Source organism: Saccopteryx bilineata, chromosome 7 (assembly GCF_036850765.1).
Source record: "Saccopteryx bilineata isolate mSacBil1 chromosome 7, mSacBil1_pri_phased_curated, whole genome shotgun sequence".
Lineage (NCBI taxonomy): Eukaryota > Metazoa > Chordata > Mammalia > Chiroptera > Emballonuridae > Saccopteryx > Saccopteryx bilineata.
In genome coordinates, this window is record NC_089496.1 from 89,662,498 (window position 1) to 89,682,829 (window position 20,332).

At 46.5% G+C, this 20,332-nt stretch overlaps 1 protein-coding gene across 2 annotated transcripts; it reads left to right on the forward strand.

Moving 5' to 3' along the window:
* The first annotated feature begins 3,219 nt into the window (after nt 1-3,219).
* NOLC1 (nucleolar and coiled-body phosphoprotein 1) lies at nt 3,220-15,140 on the forward strand. 2 transcript variants are annotated; one of them, XM_066238778.1, is made up of 13 exons: nt 3,220-3,456; nt 6,198-6,253; nt 6,365-6,504; nt 6,608-6,735; nt 7,255-7,426; nt 10,323-10,441; nt 10,555-10,696; nt 11,904-12,032; nt 12,860-12,970; nt 13,057-13,689; nt 13,875-13,981; nt 14,359-14,451; nt 14,616-15,140. In XM_066238778.1, exons 1-13 carry the CDS (start codon nt 3,337-3,339, stop codon nt 14,772-14,774), a joined length of 2,109 nt encoding a protein of 702 aa, XP_066094875.1. In that variant the 5' UTR covers nt 3,220-3,336; the 3' UTR covers nt 14,775-15,140. The 2 variants fall into 2 exon arrangements, with proteins under 2 accessions (XP_066094875.1, XP_066094876.1); XM_066238779.1 differs by having other exon boundaries at nt 3,221-3,456; nt 6,368-6,504.
* Nucleotides 15,141-20,332: the final 5,192 nt, after the last annotated feature.

Sequence of the window (20,332 nt, forward strand, 5' to 3'; positions counted from 1 at the left end):
TATCTATCCCTCTCTCTGACTCACTCTCTGTCCCTGTAAAAAAAATTTAAAAAAAATAAAAAAAAATAAAGGTGATTTAAATAATAAAATATTAATTCACATGTCAAAGATCTCTTTATACACAACATTTCTTTTTTTTTTTTTTTTTTTTGTATTTTTCTGAAGCTGGAAACAGGGAGAGACGGTCAGACAGACTCCCACATGCGCCCGACCGGGATCCACCCGGCACACCCACCAGGGGGCGATGCTCTGCCCCTCCGGGCGTCGCTCTGTTGCGACGAGAGCCACTCTAGCGCCTGGGGCAGAGGCCAAGGAGCCATCCCCAGCGCCCGGGCCATCTTTGCTCCAATGGAGCCTTGCTGCGGGAGGGGAAGAGAGAGACAGAGAGGAAGGAGAGGGGGAGGGGTGGAGAAGCAGATGGGCGCTTCTCCTGTGTGCCCTGGCTGGGAATCAAACCCGGGACTTCTGCACGCCAGGCCGACGCTCTACCACTGAGCCAACCGGCCAGGGCCTGTACACAACATTTCTTGTGTAGATCTTTCCATCATTTTTAAGCTTGCCTTGCAGAGGACCAATTATTTTTAATTTTACATCTGTTCTTTCACGAACTCTTGAACAGGCAACATAAAGTTGACCGTGTCCAAATGCAGGCTCAGGTAAAAAAATGCCAACACGCGTTTGGCCCTGAGACTTATTGATGGTCATAGCAACTGCAAGTTCTACAGGAAATTGTCTACGTCTCAGTTCAAACGGCAATCCTGTTTGAGATGGAGCCAAATCAATTCTTGGAATGACATGTATTTCACCTTTAGAGGAGCCAGTCAAAGACTTAGCTATTATGACATTATTTTTCAATTGGAGAACCTCTAGTCTTGTACCATTGTAAAGACCCCTTCTGGTGAAAAGATTTCTTAACAGCAAAATAATTGCTCCAATCTTTAACCTCAATTTGTGAGGTGGCATGCCAGAAGGCGGGACTATTTGAATGCCGTGGCAACTTCACCCCATTGGCTAGTACAGTTACGCAAGCAACCAATAAGCTATCGGCGACAGACACTTAAGCCGCATATAATAAAGTTTTTTTTTGTAAGTTATTTTTTTTTAATAAATAAATTTTTATTTAAATGGGGTGACATCAATAAATCAGGGTACATATATTAAAAGAAAACATTTCCAGGTTATTTTGTCATTTAGTTCTGTTGCATACCCATCACCCAAAGAGAGATCGTTCTCTGTCACCCTCTATCCAGCTTTCTTTGTACCCCCTCCCCCTCCCCCCTCCCTCCGTCCCTCCCCCCATCCCCTGTAACTACCACACTCCTGTCCATGTCTCTTAGTCTCACTTTTATGTCCCACCAATGTATGGAATCCTGCAGTTCTTGTTTTTTTCTGATTCGCTTATTTCACTCCGCATAATGTTATCAAGATTCCACCAATCTGCTGTAAGTGATCCGATGTCATCATTTCTTCAAGCTGACTAGTATACCATGGTGTATATGTGCCCCGTCTTCTTTATCCAGCCTTCTAGTTTTTTTTACAGTGATTAAAAGCCTTTAAGCAAACTCTTGGCACATACAGCAAGAATCCATAAAAGAGTAGTGTCCTTAACATGTTCACCAAGTCCAAGTTGGCCCCATCACCATGCCAAATCCCTGAAAAATGCAACCCAACCACAGTTCAGTCTGTTAGGATCTGTCACAGGGAGCAGGAGTCCAGGAAAAGTTCACATCCAGGAAAAGTCCGCATGGCACTGGAATTGTTGTCACCATTCTATACTTTGCAGCTCATGTCCAAGTCCCAGTGACCGCTGCTTCTAGCTGGTAATGATTCAGGTAGACTGGAGAAGCCATTTGGAGCATGCGTGGATATGGAGCTTCTGTTCTCCTCTGCCTGGAGAGATGAGACCAGGTAGCTTTTCCCTGGAGCTCTGCGACTGTGGCATGGTAAAGAGAACCTTGGGATACACTAAGCTGGGTGGCAAAGGTAGATTCATAATAGAAGTTGGCAAAAGGGGGAAAGAGAGCTCTAAATTAGGAGTAGGTCCCAGCCTGAAATATGAGTGGGGCATTGAGATAGGAGGGATAAAGGAAACACTATATATTAAGCAAAGCAGCAGAACATAGGACTATCAACACCCACAACAGAGATCTTTGAGGGAAGAATAAAAAACCTGAGTATTCAGGCAAAACATAGTTAAGTGGCCCTTGTGCAAATGAGATCAGTTTACCTGCTTCTTGGAAGGAATACCCTGGGCTCGTCCACAGTGTTGTAGATGGGGCCGATGGCCCTGGGCACCTTCAGCCTTCAGTGGCAAACCCCAGCTTTCTGGGCAAGGTTAGGTCATAGGTGGCTGGAGCAGGGCTGGAAGAGACTGAACCCTCCCTTAGAGGAGTGAGGGGGAAGCCTACCTTCCAGTGTCCCTGTTTCCTCACAGTAGAGGCATGTAAGCCTGGCAGGCTTTAGCTCAATGACCTTCCTTTCCACTATTGAAGCAGGACCCAGTAATAAAGATTCTTGAGGCAATTGGACAGTTTTTTAGTCTCCCACAGGGGGAGTTCATTATATGAACGGTGACCCAGGAGGTAGAAGGGTTGTTTTCAAAACTACAGGTTGAAGACTTTGCTGCTGTGTCACTCAGGTTTGGTGCACAACCCCTTTTACCTTAGTGGAACTGACCTAAAACTAAAGTAAGTGGGCAAAAGAGTTTCATGGGCAAGACATGACGGGGTTGGGCAGCTTTGGGGGTCAGTGCCCCTCCTCTACCACGGATGATCTGTAAAGACCCTCTGCAGTGAAGGTGGGAGTCCGGAGGCTGAGGTGTTATTTCAAAAAGGGTCGCTGTAAATGTGGGAGGCAGTGAAGATAAGGGTGGGAATCCACTGGCAGCGTGGATAGGGGCGGTCAGGAGGTCTGACCCAGTCTTTAAAGTCCAAGCGCAGCTCGGAGCCACTAAACCCTCTGAAATGCAAATCCCAGCTGGGGCGTGGAAAACCGCGGCTGGGAGAAAAGGTGCCTCCCGCAATAGCCAGGACCCGGGAAGTCCAGAGTTTTCCCGCCACCGCTGAGGGCCTCTGACGTCAGGCTCCGCCTTCACAAAGTGGCGGGCGGCGAGCTCCGCCCTTACCAAGATGGCTACGCTCGTGGGAACCGAAAGAGGTTTTCGCTTAGACCCCGCCTCGGATGTAGAGGCGGGATCGTCCTGCGGCGTGAGCCCGCTCCTTCCGCTGTGCGCTCGCGCGGCTCGATGGCGTCACGGCCCCGCCCTCACCTCTTCTGGTTCTCAAGTTCCTGGAGTCGTGTGCGTCGGCAACGGTAGTGACGTGTGTTGCCCAGAGGATGGCGGACGCCGGCTTGCTCCGCGTGGTTCCCAGCGATTTGTATCCCCTCGTGCTCCGTTTTCTTCGTGATAACCAGCTCTCAGAAGTGGCTAATAAGTTCGCCAAGGCAACAGGCGCTGTAAGTCCCGAATCTGGGGGAGGGGCCAGGGAGGGATGACCGCAGGGCTCCAGGCCCAAGCAAGCTTAGGCTTCCAGGTAGAGAGGTCCACGGGGTCCGTCATCCCAGTGTTTGCGGGGCTTTTGTGCCGAGTTCTTGGCTGTGATTGGAGAAGGGTTAGAGTCCACGAGGACTGACTAGGTCGTGGTAAGTCTTGGTGCTTTTTTTCTATTGAGCGGTGCAGTAGCGGCAGCGTGGGACCCGCGTGGTCCAGATCACGTGGCCGGCGGAGGGCGGCGACGAGGGAGGACCCACTCCCAGCGAAAGCATGGGAAGCACCTGGTTCTTTTCTTTGGCTTTACGTTGCCTGGTGTAAAGCGTGACTGGTCCTTAACTCTGAATGGAATTTACTGGGGACTCAAAAATAAAATTGTTTTAGAAGGGTGGGATTTTCAGTAGTAAAGAAGAAAATGAACGAGAGTAGAGGCAGGGTTCTGCTTTTAGTTAGAGCATCACAGTCCTACCATGCAGGCCTAACCGTGAGCTTGGATCTTTGAGACTTGTGGAATCAAATGCATATAGGTTTGGGACCAGGCTCTGCCATTTATTTGAAGATGTAAGACTGGGGCAGCTTGCTTAAACAGTCTGTTTGTATTTCTATGGGGATGTCATAATTCGCTTTATAAAGTTTTTGTGAGTTTCAGGAATATAATATATAGAAATGGCATTCTCAGTCCCTGGTGACTGAAGACATCCATGAGTGAAAGCTTGATGTCATAGTGTTGGTTATTTAGGATGTTGCAAAAACATGTAAAAGGAAGGCAATGAGTAATGTCTAAGGTTTGGAATAAAAGCAGACATGATTGCATGGGCAAACACCTTGAGAGACGGTAGAAGGTCTTTGGCAGTTTTGTTCTTTGACTAAGAGGATAGACTTGCTCTTAGTGGCAGAATCAGGCTGCACAATAGAGAATCTGATTAGCCTCAGGAACCACTTCCTTAGGCTGGGGCAGCCTGCCATGTCATCAAATATATTGGAACTGTTTGGAATTGACTATTAAGGAGACTATAAAAAAGAAGGTTTGCACAATAGGCTAGATGAAATTAGGCCTTTCAGAATCAGGACTTTTTTTTTATGTGACAGAAACTAATCTTTGTGGAGGGCTTTTAAGGGCCAGATGCTTTTTCCAGATGCTAAACCCTTTATGTACCTATGTTTTACCCTCTCAAAAACTTAATCTCCATCTTTTTTTTTATTATTTTTTTATTTATTCATTTCTAGAGAGGAGAGAGAGAGAGGGAGAGAGGGAGGAGAGAGAGACAGAGAGAAGGGGGGAGGAGCTGGAAGCATCAACTCCCATATGTGCCTTGACCAGGCAAGCCCAGGGTTTCGAACCGGCGACCTCAGCATTTCCAAGTCGACGCTTTATCCACTGCGCCACCACAGGTCAGGCTTAATCTCCATCTTACAGAGAAGAAAACAATCCCAGAAAAATTAAGTAATTTGCTCATGGTCACCCAGTAATAACTGGCAGAGGTGAATTTCACGTCTATACTCATCTAATTCTGAGCTTGTTTGTACTGTTGTAATACTTTGCCATTTTTTTTTTTAATCTTTTTTTTTCTTTATTCATTTTTAGAGAGGAGAGAGAGAGGGAGAGAGAGAGACAGAGAGAGAGAAGGGGGGAGGAGCTGGAAGCATCAACTCCCATATGTGCCTTGACCAGGCAAGCCCAGGGTTTCGAACCGGCGACCTCAGGATTTCCAGGTCGACGCGTTATCCACTGCCCCACCACAGATCAGGCTACTTTGCCATTTTTATTGCACCAATTAAATTGTAATTGACGTAAGTTGTAATATATATCAGTATAATTAGCTGGATTCAATTCTGTACTGTATTCATGACATAGTTTTTTATCAGTCTTCTCTTGGAAGGTGGTTTCTAATAATTTTGTATTATAAACCACATTGCAGGACTCACTTATATAAATGTTTGTGCCCTTGATTCGGGGGAAGGACAAATTCCTAGATTATACATTTCTAGAGTAAAAGAAATACACATTTTAAAAGGCTTTGATAGCCTGACCTGTGGTGGCGCAGTGGGTAAAGCGTCAACCTGGAAACGCTGAGGTTGCCGGTTCAAAGCCCTGGGCTTGCCTGGTCAAGGCACATATGGAAGTTGATGCTTCCAGCTCCTCCCCCTTCTCTCTGTCTCTCTATCCTCTCTAAAAATAAATAAAGAAAGAAATAAAAAAAAAAAATTTAAAATGATTCTTTAAAAAAAAAAAAAAGGCTTTGATAGCCCTGACCAGGCGGTGGCGCAGTGGATAGAGCGTCGGACTGGGATGCGGAAGACCCAGGTTCAAGACCCCAAGGTCGCCAGCTTGAGCGTGGGCTCATCTGGTTTGAGCAAAAGTTCACCAGCTTGGACCCAAGGTCGCTGGCTCAAGCAAGGGGTTACTTGGTCTGCTGAAGGCCCATGGTCAAGGCACATATGAGAAAGCAATCAATGAACAACTAAGGTGTCGCAATGCGCAACGAAAAACTAATGATTGATGCTTCTCGTCTCTCCATTCTTGTTTGTCTGTCCCTGTCTATCCTTCACTCTGACTCACTCTCTGTCTCTGTAAAAAAAAAAAAAAGAGAGAGAGACTCTATATGGAGCTATAATGTTTATATGAACTATAGTCGGTATAAAACAGGTTACTTTGAATAAGACAATAACACAAAATCTGATTTCCCCTATATCTTTTCTCTTATAGACCCAGCAGGATGCCAATGCCTCTTCCCTCTTGGACATCTATAGTTTCTGGCTCAAGTAAGTCTTCCTTGTACCACTGTGGCTGTTTTCTTCCTCCAAGTGGGCTGGGCTATGTTTCTTGGTTTGGGAAGGTTCTGATCACCAGAAGTTAGTCTGATCTACTTTAAGCAGGTCCACCAAGGCTCCAAAAAGGAAGTTACAAGCAAATGGGCCAGTGACTAAGAAGGCTAAGAAGACTTCATCCAGTGAAAGCACTGAAGATAGCAGTGAGGAGGAAAAAGCCCAAGGGCCTCCAGCTAAGAAAGCTGGTAAGGCCGGGCAGAGAGTTGGGGTTAGCTGTTCCAGGAAAAGAATTTATAACCTGCTTATACTGCATAGCTGATTCTTAGTAGTAACTGTGCTTTTGTTCAGCTGTACCTGCCAAGCGTGCCAGTCTGCCTCAGCATCCTGGAAAGGCTGCAGTCAAAGCGGAGAGCAGCAGCAGTGAAGAATCCAGTGATGATGAGGAGGAGGAGGACAAAAAGAAAAAACCCGTCCAGGTTTGCAACTTGGGAAGAAAAAGGGTTCCTTAAAGGATCAGAAAGAAGTAACCTAAAATCTTGGCTTCTAGCTTGGGACCAAGAGGTAGTGGAAAGGTGATTGTGTGGTAGAAAATCTGGGGACTCTCAGAGAGGTGAGAGAAGTATGAGGTCTGAAAAGTATACATGAGGATGAAGTTAGATTCTGAATCTAGAGGAAATCAACCCATTTTGCTTCCCTAGAGGTATTATTGGGTTTCTCTGGGACACTGCCTAGGAATACAAGCGTAAGGGAGTGGTTTTGTGGACAGCTTTGGGAGCTCCAGACAGGCAGAGACAGAGCCAATAGATAATGTGGCTGAACTTTTTGTTTCTTATTAAGAGTTTGTTGTCTTTTTCTTATGGTTTCCTGGCTTAGCTTTCCCTTGCCTCTACTGCTCTGTTAGCCCCTAAAAAAAATAAAAGGAATCTAGGAAGCTTTTTACTGTAAGATGCCCTTGTGGACCCAGGAGCTCTTGCTCATTGTGTGTTTTCTTACAGAAGGGAGTTAAGCCACAAGCCAAGGCAGTCAAAGCTCCTCCTAAGAAGACCGAGAGCTCCGATTCTGATTCTGATTCTGATTCAAGCTCAGAGGATGAGGCACCAAAGAACCAGAAGCCAAAGGCAACACCCGTGACAGTTAAAGTTCAGGCTAAAACCCCAGCCAAACCAGGTACTGTTACTGTTTTCAATAGGCCAGGCCCGAAACCAGCTTGCCCTGGGGATGGGTATTTAAATTGTTCGTTCAGGGGCTGAAATGGTATTGGTTGTTGAACTAAAGTTATTGATTAGTGTTACATTTTTAAAGTGAAGCTATTAATGAATAAGAGATTTCATAATTAGAGGCTAGTAACTAAGGAAACAGTTTGTGGCAAGGAAAATTTTTAGTGAGAGGAGGGGCGGTAGAGACAGACTACCACATCATCCTGACTAGGATCCACCTGGCAAGCTCTGTAGGGTGCGATACTCGGCCCATCTGGGGCTGTTGCTCTTTTGCTCAGCAGCGAGCGTATTTTCTAGTGCCTGAAGCAGAGGCCACCAAGCCATCCTCAGGGCCCCAAGGCCAGCTTACTCCAACAAAAACCTTTCAAGCCTATCTTCCCCTTGGGAGGGGAAGAGAGAAAGAGAAGGTGGGGGTGGAGGTTGGGGTGGAGAAGCAGATGGTTGCTTCTCCTGTGTGCCCTGACTGGGGATCAAACCTGGGACATCTACACACTGGCTAATGCTGTACCACTGAGCAAACTGGCCAGGGCCAAAAATATGTTTTAAATATTTTATTTATTGATTTTAGAGAGAGGTTAGAGAGAGAGGGAGAGAAAGAGAAACAGGTGGGGCAGGAACAGGAAGCATTACTTGGTAGCAGTTGCTTGTATGTACCCTGACTGACTGAGCCTAGGGATTCAAATCAGTGGCCTCAGCGTTCCCAGTGGATGCTTCATCCTCTGCACCACCACAGGTCCGGCTGGAAAAATGTGTTTTAGAAAATGGTATCAGCCCTGGCCGGGTAGTTCAGTAAGTTAGAGTGTTGTCCCAATTCACCAAGGTTGTGGGTTCAATCCATGGTCAGTCAGGACACATAACCAAATCAACCAATGATAGGTGGAGCAGCAAGTCAGTGTTTTTTCTCTCTCTTTCTAAAATTAATAAGTTAAAATTTTTTTAAAAAGCAGCCAGTGAATGCATAAATAAGTGGAACAACAAGTTCAGTGTTTCTATCCCTCTCTCTAAAATAATTTTTTTTGTAAGTGAGAGAAGGGGAGATAGACTCCTGCATGCACCAGACAGGGATCCATCCAACAACCCTTGTCTGAGGCCGATGCTGTAATCAACAGAGCTACCCTCAGTGCCTGAGACTGAGGCTCGGTCCAGTGAGCCATCCTCCATGCCGGGGGCAGTGCTTGAACCAATCAAGCCCCTGGCTGTAGGAGGAGAACAGGGAGAGGGAGGGGAAGAGAAGCAAATGGTTACTTCTGTGTGCCCTGACCAGGGGTCAAACCCAGGACATCCCCCCATGGGGCCTATGCTCTATCCACTGAGCAAACCGGCCAGGGCCAGATTGTCATTCTTCAGTTACATATCTTAGACATTTTATGGTCCAGCAAACCTCACTTTGTTGTGACCACTTAACACCTGTTTTTTGTTTTTCACTACTGTTTTGTTCTTCTTTCTATACGTTCATTCCATAGAACAAGTGAGGAATACTAGTTTCTTTTCCTTTTCTTATTTATTTATTTATTTATTTATTTATTTATTTATTTATTTATAGGGAGACAGGGACAGATGAGAAGATTCAACTTGTAGTTGTGACACTTTAGTTGTTCTTTGATTGCTTATCGTAAGTTCTTTGGCCGGGGGAGAGCTCCAGCTGAGCTGATGACACCTTGGGCTCAAGCCAGCAACCTTGGGCCTTGAACCTGGGTCCTCAGCATCCCAGGTCAACACTCTGTCCACTGCACCACCACCTAGTCAGGCTATTTATTGATATTTTAGAGAGGAGAGAGAGAGAAAAAAAGGGCCGAGGGAAGCAGGAAGCATCAACTCATAGTTGCTGCTTATATGTACCTTGACAAGCTTGGAGTTTCTAACTGGCGACCTCAGTGTTTCAGGTCAAATCTTTATCTCCTGCGCCACCACAGGTCAGACAGAAGTACTATTTTTTTCTGTAATTTTTCTGTGATGAAGTATAGGTTATGATTTATAGGAACTTCTCTTGAAGTTGGAGTGAAAAACTTCAGGGGCATATTTAAATTATTTGCATCATATTTTTTTTTTTTTTTTTTTTTTTTTTTTTTGTATTTTTCCGAAGCTGGAAACGGGGATAGACAGTCAGACAGTCTCCCGCATGCGCCCGACCGGGATCCACCCGGCACGCCCACCAGGGGCTACGCTCTGCCCACCAGGGGGCGATGCTCTGCCCCTCCGGGGCGTCGCTCTGCCGCGAGCGACCAGAGCCACTCTAGCGCCTGGGGCAGAGGCCAAGGAGCCATCCCCAGCGCCCGGGCCATCTTTGCTCCAATGGAGCCTTGGCTGCGGGAGGGGAAGAGAGAGACAGAGAGGAAGGAGGGGGTAGGGGTGGAGAAGCAAATGGGCGCTTCTCCTGTGTGCCCTGGCCGGGAATCGAACCCGGGTCCCCCGCACGCCAGGCCGATGCTCTACCACTGAGCCAACCGGCCAGGGCCTGCATCATATTTTTAAAGATAGAATAGTTTTATTCCTAAAATTGGGCAGGAAAGATCTCCTTTGATATAGTAAACCACAGCAGTCTCTTTCATGCATGCTCTAGAGGCAAGAGAATTGATAGACTGCTAAGTTCTGAGCTAGTAAGGAGGGCTTATTTTTTTTAAGGGTTTTATTTATTAATCTTTAGAAAGAGGAGAGAGATGCATCAACTTGTAGTTGCTTCACTTTCGTTGTTCATTGATTGCTTCTTGTATGTATCTTAACCAGGCAAGCCTGGGGTTTCAAACTGGTGACCTCAGTATTCCAGCTCAACACTCCATCCATTGCACCATCACAGGTCAGGTGGTCTTTATTTCTTGGTCCTTCTTACATTATTTCTTTTTTGTTAGGCACACTTGCTCGAGGAGCACCTAAAGTAGCTAACGGTAAAGCAGCTAGCAGTAGCAGCAGCAGCAGCAGCAGCAGCGATGACTCAGAGGAAGAGAAGGCAGCAGCAGTCTCCAAGAAGGTCTGCCAGGAAGAAGGGGACGGGGGGTTGTGGGGGCAGGCTCCATTTCCTGGCAGGATTGGTTGGGTCAATAGCATTTTCCTGTGGTAACTGATTTTTTTTGTATGATGCAGGCTGTACCTAAAAAGCAAGTAGTGGCCAAGGCCCCAGTGAAAGCTGCTGCCACCCCTACCCAAAAGAGTTCCAGTAGTGAGGACTCTTCCAGTGAGGAGGAGGAGGAGGAGGAGCAGAAGAAACCTGTGAAGAAAAAGCCAGGTGACTAGACATGGGAGTCAAGCTGCATATAAGTATTACTGGGGCCCATGTGCTGAAGGATCTCTGTAGTCACCCTTAGATCTCTCCATAGAACTGCTTGACATGACAGCTGGTTTCTCCCAGAGGAAGGAGAAAGTGCATTGTTTTTTTTTGTTGGGTTTTTTTTTTGCATTTTTCCGAAGCTGGAAATGGGGAGGCAGTCAGACAGACTCCCGCATGCGCCCGACCGGGATCCACCCGGCATGCCCACCAGGGAGCGATGCTCTGCCCATCTGGGGCGTTGCTCTGTTGCATCCAGAGCCATTCTAGGGCCTGAGGCAGAGGCCACAGAGCCATCCTCAGCGCCCAGGCCATCTTTGCTCCAATGGAGCCTCCGCTGCCAGAGGGGAAGAGAGAGACAGAGAGAAAGGAGAGGGGGAGGGGTGGAGAAGCAGATGGGCGCTTCTCCTGTGTGCCCTGGCCGGGAATCGAACCCGGGACTCCTGCACGCCAGGCCGACACTCTACTGCTGAGCCAACCGGACAGGGCCCCTCCCCCCATTTTTTTAAGAGGAGGGGAGGCAGACAGACTCCCGCGTGTGCCCCTGACCGGGATCCATCTGGCAAGCCCACTAGGGGCCATCTGGAGCCCTTGCTTTGCTGCAACTGGAGCCATCTTTTAGTACCTGAGGCAGAGGCCATAGAGCCATTCTCAGTGCCCAGGGCCATCTCCCTCCAGTTGAGCCATTGAAGCCATGCTGCAGGAGGGGTGGAGAAGGGAGAGAGAAAGGAGAGGGTAGAGAAGCAGATGGGTGCCTCCCCTCTGTGCCCTGATTTGGAATCGAACCTGGGACATCCACATGCTGGGTGCTGATGCTCTACCACTGAGCCAATAGGCCAGGGCCCTGCCATATTCTGTTTGTTAAAATAAGTCACTAATTCTAACCCACAGTCAAGGGAAGGGCGTAAACTCCATTTTTAGAAGGGAAAAGTATCAAAGAATTTGTGTATATATTTATTATTATTTTAAAAATATTTTTATTGATTGATTATAGCCAGAGAGGAAGGGAGAGAGAGAGACAGGAACTTTGATCTGTTCCTGTATGTGCCCTGACTGGGGATCGAACTGGCATCCTCTGCACTTTGGGCTGATGCTCCAACCAACCAAGGAGCAATCTGGCCAGGGCTGTGTACATATTTTAAAATCACCACACTCTCCCTTTAAACAGGTCCCTATAGTTCAGTACCCCCACCTTCTGCTCCCCCACCCAAGAAGCCCCTGGGAACCCACGCTCCCAAGAAAGCTGCAGAGAAGCAGCAGCCTGAGGAGAGCAGTGATGACAGCAGTGACGAGTCTGGTGAGTCGGGCAGGGGACTGTCTGAGGCATCGGGACACAGAAATGCTCTGTCCCGCTTCTCAGTGAAGAAAGACAGGGCTAAAGCTCTGTTGTCCGTGCATCTTTTTATTTCTTTTTTCTTTTTTAAGCAAGTGAGAGACAGGGACAGACAGGAAGAGAGAGATGAAAAGCGTCAACTCGGAGTTGTAGCACTTTAGTTGTTTTTTGATTGCTTTCTCATCTGTACCTTGACAAGGCAGGGGTCTCCAGCTGAGCTAGCGACCCCTTTGCTCAAGCTGGCAGCCTCAGGATTTCAAACCTTGGTTCTCAGTGTCCCAGGCTGATGCTCTTCCTACTGCACCACTGCCTGGTCAGGCTGTGCATCCTTTTTTTTTTTTGTATTTTTCTGAAGCTGGAAACGGGGAGGCATTCAGACAGACTCCTGCATGCGCCCGACTGGGATCCACCCGGCACGCCCACCAGGGGCGATGCTCTGCCCACCAGGGGGTGATGCTCTGCCCTTCTGGGGCGTCTCTGTTGCAACCAGAGCCATTCTAGTGCCTGAGGCAGAGGCCACAAAGCCATCCTCAGTGCCCCGGCCATCCTTGCTCCAATGGAGCCTTGGCTGCGGGAGGGGAAGAGAGAGAGAGAGAGACAGGAGAGGGGGAGGTGGAGAAGCAGATGGTTATTTCTCCTGTGTGCCCTGGCCTGAAATCGAACCCGGGACTCCTGCACGCCAGGCCGACGCTCTACCACTGAGCCAACCGGCGAGGGCTTGCATCCTCTTTTTATTGCCCCTGGTTGGGTGTGGAGTCTGGGCCCAGCCTAATGCCATAGGTTCTCTCCAGATTCAAGCTCTGAAGAAGAAAAGAAACCACCAGCTAAGGCCATTGTCTCTAAAGCAGCCACTAAAACAGCTCCAGCAAAGAAAGCAGCAGAGAGCTCTTCAGATAGCTCAGGTAAGGCATGTGGATGTGGAGCAGCGGGAGCTCCAGGGGCTCTCCTCTAACTTGGGAGCTATTCATTCTATCCTCTCCTTGTCTAGACTCTGACAGTTCTGAGGATGAAACTCCTGCCAAGCCAGCCAGTACCACTAAGAATCTCTCAAGTAAACCAGGTGCTACTCCCAAGCACCCTGCAGCTAAGCCAGCCACAACTCTCAAGCAGCCTACAGCCAGTGGCCAGAAGCCTCTGGCCAGAAAGGCTGATAGCAGCTCCAGCGAGGAGGAGAGTAGTTCCAGTGAGGAGGAGGAGGAGAAGGCGAAGAAGCCTGTGGCCACCCCTAAGTCCAAGGTGATGACCAAAGCAGCTCTGTCTCTGCCTGCCAAACAGGCCCCTCAGGGTGGTGGGGACAGCAGTTCTGATTCGGACAGCTCCAGCAGTGAGGAAGAGGAGGAAGAAAAGATGTCCAAACTCTCAGTGAAAAAGAAGCCACAGAAGACGGCGGGAGTTGTAGCCCCTTCCAAACCAGCCTCCGCAAAGACAGTGAAGGCGGAAAGCAGCAGCAGTTCTTCTTCTGATGACTCCAGTGAAGAGGAGGAGGAGCCCAAGGGCAAGGCTACTCCTAGACCACAAGCCCCCAAAACCAATGGCACGTCTGCCCAGAATGGAAAAGCAGATAGGGACAGCAACGAGAAGGGAGAGAAGACGAAAGCAGCACTGGCAGTTTCTAAGCCAGGTCTGTATCCGAAGAAGCTGGCCTCTGCCCCCCCCCCCCCCAATACCCCACCCAGGGTGGAACATATACTCTTCGGGGGTTGGAGTAGGGAGAGGAGGCAGAACGGCTAGGTTCCAGTTGCAGGTCCGGGTGCAGCAGTCTGGGGAGTGAACCGGAAACTGGTCTCCTGAGTGTCTTTGTTGCAGGTTCAGCAAAGAAGCGAAAACAGAATGAGGCTGCTCCGAAGGCAGAGACCCCTCCAGCCAAGAAGATCAATGCTCAGACCCCCAACACGTTTCCAAAAAGGAAGAAAGTACGTTGTTTTATTTTCCTCTCAGGAGCTAGCCTTTCTTTTTGTTTATTTAACTTTTACTGATTTTAATAAGAGGAAGGGAGGGACACACACACACAGGAACCTGCTCCTGTTTGTGCCCTGACCGGATTGAACCGGCAGCCTCTGTGCTTGGTAAGATGCTCAGACCAACTGAGCTATCCAGCCTGGGCTATTTTTATTTTTTAATAGGAGGAAATCAAATCTTAATATATTCACAGGGAGTTCACATATGCACAAAAATTTTGAAGACTGTGAGGGAACACTGAGTATAGAAGACATATTTGGACAAAGGAGTAGTGGAGGGAACAGCTTTTCTGTTACCTGACCGTTTAATTTCATACTTCATTCTTCTCCAGGCAGAAAAAAGGTCGTCATCCCCATTCCGAAGGATCAGGGAGGAGGAGATCAAAGTGGATGCTCGAGTGGCAGACAACTCCTTTGATGCCAAGGTGAGAACAGAGGGAGTTCACCGTCTTGAGTAGGGTGGGACGGAAGAGGACAGGGTTGCTTCGGATTGGTGGGAAGCTCTCTGGGTGCATGTTGCCTCAGGCAGGGAGGAGAATGGGACAGGGTCCTGGTGTCCTTTTGTGTGTTAACCAACTCTGCTCACCAGCGAGGTGCAGCTGGAGACTGGGGGGAGCGAGCCAATCAGGTCCTGAAGTTCACCAAAGGCAAATCCTTCCGGCATGAGAAGACCAAGAAGAAGCGGGGCAGCTACAGGGGAGGCTCCATCTCCGTCCAGGTTAATTCGATTAAGTTTGACAGCGAGTGACTTGGGCCATCCTAGCGAAGCAGGGGTGATGATCCGAGACTGCGTACTTTCCCCAGTGGACCTGGGAGCTCTCAGCTCTGTTGGGGGAGGGGGGGCATTAGTGAGGACAGCAGTCTAGAACAGGTCCGGAGACTTGGCAGAGGAACATCCTTTCTGGTCCTTTTCTGTGTTCGTAGTTTTGTACAGATTTGTTTTTGAGTGTTGAGTAGCAAGAACAAGGTAAGGGGATTGTTCTTTTTAAAGAAAATTTTGTTTTAGCTGTTGACCCCTTTTCCCTGTTCTGTGGAAGTCCTCATACTGAGAAATTTGTATATTTTATATTGAATCATTTTCTATTGATTTTTGTTGTGATTTTCAGAAATGTGTTCCCACAGAGAAAAGCTTTTGTCCAAGACGTAGAAAGGTCAAATGTATGGCTTTTTATAATTGGAGAATTCTGCCTTTGTGAGTGCACGTGTCCACATTTTATCCCTCCTACTCCTCTGCACTGGCGAGGTGCAGTGAAGCGTGGTTCATGTATATGTCTGTTAAGCATGCACTGTGGAGTTCCTCATTCATGGAGTCTAGGACTGAAGTTTTCAGCCAGCATGGATTTAGCTACTATGGAGGATAAAATTCACTGTTTTGTAACAGGCAAAATTATGGTGTGTGAATGCCGTGGGGTCAGTCTAAATATTTTGTTTTCTGTAATCTTTATCATTATTACATAATGATATTTGCAATACATGTTTTTTGATTTGAAAACATAAACTTTTATATTGGTCAAAGACTTGTTTTAGTGACTTGCCCCTTAATAGTGTTGAGTACTAAATTGAAGACTGCATCATCTGACTTTTTCTTTTTACATTTTAGAGAACAAAATAATTTAACCTGGAAAGTAATTATCACTTGGTATGTCTTGGTATCAGTTGTGGCACAAAATTAGTTTCATGAACTCCTCCATGATTGGGAATCACTTATCAAGAAAGTGAAAGAAGGCCCTGGCTGAGTAGCTCAGTTGGTTAGAGCATCATCCCAATATGTCAGGATTGGAGGTTTCATCCTCAGTCAAGGCACATACAAGAAGCAACCAACAAATACATAAGTGAAACAACAAATCGATGTTTCTCTCTCTCTCCCCACCTTTCTCTCTAAAAAAGTGAAAAACATTTAAAAGTGAAAGAAAAACTATATTAACCTTGATTTCTCAATAGGAATTAGGTTACATTAGGTGAACTTAAAGGTTACCTGTCAGTAACAGTGGAGGTAATGAAGAAAACCAGTGAGCAGAGATATGACTGCAAGGATAAGCTGGGTGATTGTAAAGCTGTAGGACATGTTGGCAGTGCTCAGCCAGAGCAAGATGGGGAGGGAAGAGACAACAAGCTGGAGGCTGGGCTGTCCCTGTGGTGGGACATTCACGGACATGGTGTAGGTTAATTTTATTTGGTCCTTACCAAATAACCTGGTTTTCCATAGCGGACTTTAGGAAGGAAATGTACTGTTCATGCTAACAAAGGTTTTCAGTCTGCATGGTAAAAGTTAATACATCTTACTACAAAATAATAAACTGGTTGGGTTATAATGTGTCTTGGGAGTTTTATTGTGAGTCCTCAGCCCTCCCACATCCTATTCAAACCAGAACTTGGGTGCCAGCTGGAGGGCTGGCGGCCAGACCTGTGAGTTCATCACAGAGCAGCTTGCCGGCTCCCTTTGGCCATAACTTGTCCAGGCAACACCTGGTATGTATAATAGTCTAAATTGGGGGTAGGCAAAGTGGCTTATGGGCCAGATCCAGCCCATGGCTTGATTTTGTATTGCTTAGGAGCTAAGAATGGCTTTACGTTTTTAAGGGACTTAATATAATAGACTTCATGTGACCCAGAAAGCCAACAGGATTTACTGTCAGGCCCTTTACAGAAAAAGTTTATTAAACCTTGGCATAAATCAGTGATTTCATAACACTGGTTAAAAACTAGAATATCTAAAAAAAAATTAGAATATCTGGCCTGACTGGGTGGTGGCGCAGTGGATAAAGCGTAAAACTGGGATGCGGAGGACCCAGATTCGAGACCCCAAGGTTGCCAGCTTGAGCGCAGGCTCATCTGGCTTGAGCAAGGGGTCACTCAGTCTGCTATAGCCACCCCCTACCCCCGTCAATGCACATGAGAAAGCAATCAAATGTGAAAGTAATCAATGATCAACTAAGGTGCTGCAACAAAGAATTGATGCTTCTCATCTCTCTCCCTTTGTGTGTCTCTCTCTGACTCTCTGTCTCTGTTACAAAATAAAATTTAAAAAAATTAGAATATCTGGAGTACTTCTGAAAACACTAGGGCGCAGCCCCAGATTGGTTGAGTCAAACACTGCTGTTCTCTGGTGGGGCCTGACTGTGGAGCTCCCAGGTGGTTCTAACAAGCAGCCAGTGTTGAAATCTGATCTAAGAGTATTTGAAAAGATATTCTTTTCCCATTCCATTTTCTAATGTACTTGTTAGATCTAAATGCGTAAAGTGAAAATTAAATTTCCATCTCTTAGCCTTGTTTCCTGGATGTTGAGTCTTGCGTCTCCTAAAGAGAGTTTCTCGGTATGTATGATGTGCACCTATCACCTTTTTTCTTACACAGATGGGGTAGCTTGGCTGTGGCCAGGAGTTCAGTTTGGAGCATTGCCCTAATACACCAAGGTTGCGGATTCAATCCCTAGTCAGGACATATACAGGAGTCAACCAATGAGTGCATAGATAAGTGGAACAATAAATTGATGTCTCTCAAAAAAAAAAAAAAATTAATGAAAATAATTGGGTAGCTTGGTATATGTGGTGTTTCATAACTTTGGAGTGCATAACAGCAGCTCATTTTTAATGGCTGCATGGTGCTCTATAGTGTAAGTTATTTAAACTAGTACCTTATTGGTCATGTTTAGGTTAGGTTTTAGTATTTTGTTCATATCATAGATAGTAAATATTTGTTTTTCAGGTATTTTTATCTTAAAATGGAATATAATATACATCATTAACTTTTCTCATGAATAGTTTATAAGTTTACTACTTACTGTTTTAAGCTATGGTTTATTGTTTGTTTGTTTTTTTCTTTGTATTGTATTTTATAAACATGGCCCTACCCAGTCTTGTTTGCTTTTTTAACCTAACAGACCTCCTTTCCCCTTAGGGCTTGCAAATCAGAATCTGCTACATATATGCAGCTAATGTGTTAAAGTAATGAGGCAGTTTAGCACATTGTCTTACAGCATTTGCTAGGAAATTACCTAATGTCTCCGAGTGTATTTTCTCATAATTAAAAATGTGATTTTCTTGTCTAGTCTGTGAATCTCTGACTACTGCGGAGAGGTATTGTAAGGACTGAGATAAATATCTCAATGGCACAGTCCCTGGCACATTATAAGCACTCCAAGACTGCCACTTGCACAATAAAAGGATTTTGGAAATGACTTTCCTTGGTGTTCTTGTGATGTGCAACATACCATTTCAACAAAGACTTGAATTGTATCAGTCAATGGCAATGGTTTTTTGTTGTTTATTTAGCATCTTCATTCATGATGCCAAGATTGATGTGCAGAATGGATCCTATTTCTTAGGAACTTTAGTTTTGTGAGGATGCTAGAATTCCCCCCTGTTGCTGATGGGTCCTGGCACTATTACTGAAATCACAAATTTAGCAAAGCACACAAATGATGATGGCTCATGCCCCTCTGCAGTGTACCTCAAAATGACAGACAAGGTGCCTGGCCTGTGGTGGTGCAGTGGGTAAAGCATCAACCTGTGGAATGCAGAGGTCTCTGGTTTGAAACCCTGGGCTTCCCTGGTCAGGGTACATAACAGAAGCAACCAATGAACAACTAAAGTGAAGCAGCTATGAGTTGATACTTCTTGCCCCCACCTTTCCTCTCCCTGTAAAATTGATAAATTTTTTTTCCATGTTTTTATTTTTTAATTTTTTTTGTATTTTTCTGAAGTTGGAAATGGGGAGGCAGTCAGACTCCCACATGCACCCGACCGGGATTCACCTGGCATGCCCACCAGGGGGTGATGCTCTGTTGCAGCCAGGGCCATTATAGTGCCTGAGGCAGAGGCCACAGAGCCATACTCAGCGCCCAGGCCAACCTTGTTCCAATGGAGCCTTGGCTGCAGGAGGGGAAGAGAGAGACAGAGAGGAAGGAGAGGGCGGGGTAGAGAAGCAGATGGGTGCTTCTCCTGTGTGCCCTGGCCGGGAATCGAACCCAGGACTCCTGCACGCCAGGCCAATGCTCTACCACTGAGCCAACCGGCCAGGGCTCCTAAATCTTTTTTTTTTTTTTTTAAGTGACATACAAGGCAGGATACTTTCTTAAGCTCTTTTATAGGTTTGTACTTCTCGGGTTATATCCTCACTGCCACCCAACTCTTTTAGGTTTTAGCTAAATCAATTTCTCAACCTTGGCATCATTTCCATTTGAGGCCTTGTGGAGGACCATCCTGTATGTTGTAGCATCCCTGGTCTCTATTGGATACTAGTAGTATCTCCCAATTTAGACAACGCAAAGCACTGCAAATATTGCCAAATATCCCCTAGTGGCAAAATTGCCCCTAGTTGAGAACTAGGGGAAAAGCTGAGTATCAAATGATTTGCTTAGGGTTGATGACACTGCAACTTAGTTGCTCATTAAGACAAGAACCCAGGTCTCTATGTCTGGAAATCAACATTGTTTGCCTGCTGTATACCAGCCATAGAACTACAAGACAGCTCAGTGTCTAATGGGGGAAGTTGGACATGGGAACAGTTCTATACAGTGTGCAGAGACCTGTCACCAAGGGCGAGAGTAGCACTTCAAAGGGGATAAGCAAAAGAGTTGGCTGGGAAAAAAAGTTGGCTGAGCTTGGCCCAGGATTCTGAGGAGAATCACAGCTTACCAGGTGTGAGGAAGTCACATACCACGCAAGGAAGAGAACATTTTTCCAGTAGGAGAAGAGGGCCTTAAGAATGGAGCAAGCCTGCCTGTGGATAGAGCATTGGACTAGGATGCGGAAGGACCCAGGTTCGAGACCCCCAAGGTCGCCAGCTTGAGCGTGGGCTCATCTGGTTTGAACAAAGCTCACTAGTTTGGACCCAAGGTCACTGGCTTGCGCAAGGGGTTACTCAGCCTGCTGTAGCCCCCTGGTCAAGGCATATATGAGAAAGCAATCAATGAACAACTAAGGTGCCACAACAAAAAACTGATGATTGATGCTTCTCATCTCTCTCCATTCCTGTCTGTCTGTCCCTGTCTATCCCTCTCTCTGACTCTCTGTCTCTGTAAAAAAAAAAAAAAAAGGATCAAGAGGATGTGGGAGGATGTAGGGTTAAGATAATGCTAAGTCTGATTGAAGGTTCAATGACAATGGCCTTTGGTACCCAAGTCGGGGGTTAGTACTTTATTTTGTTCCCCTGGGTATTTTAAGAGACTGATAATCCAATGCAATGTTCCTGGTGCTGCTAATACAGCTGCCAGGAAAGCAAAGTTTCTACTGATCAAGTTCTTACCTGCTCCCTGAAGAACCTGCTTAAACTGTCTGCAGTTACTGAAGAGGCCAGTAGGTGGTG

What these genes read in the sequence shown, in the direction of transcription:
- NOLC1 (XM_066238778.1), top strand. Translation starts at nt 3,337, where the DNA reads ATGGCGGACGCCGGCTTGCTCCGCGTGGTTCCCAGCGATTTGTATCCC. An exon ending in CAGCAGCAGTCTCCAAGAAG is followed by an intron (nt 10,442 to 10,554) that starts GTCTGCCAGGAA and finishes TGTATGATGCAG; the next exon opens with GCTGTACCTAAAAAGCAAGT. An exon ending in GAGCTCTTCAGATAGCTCAG is followed by an intron (nt 12,971 to 13,056) that starts GTAAGGCATGTG and finishes CTCCTTGTCTAG; the next exon opens with ACTCTGACAGTTCTGAGGAT.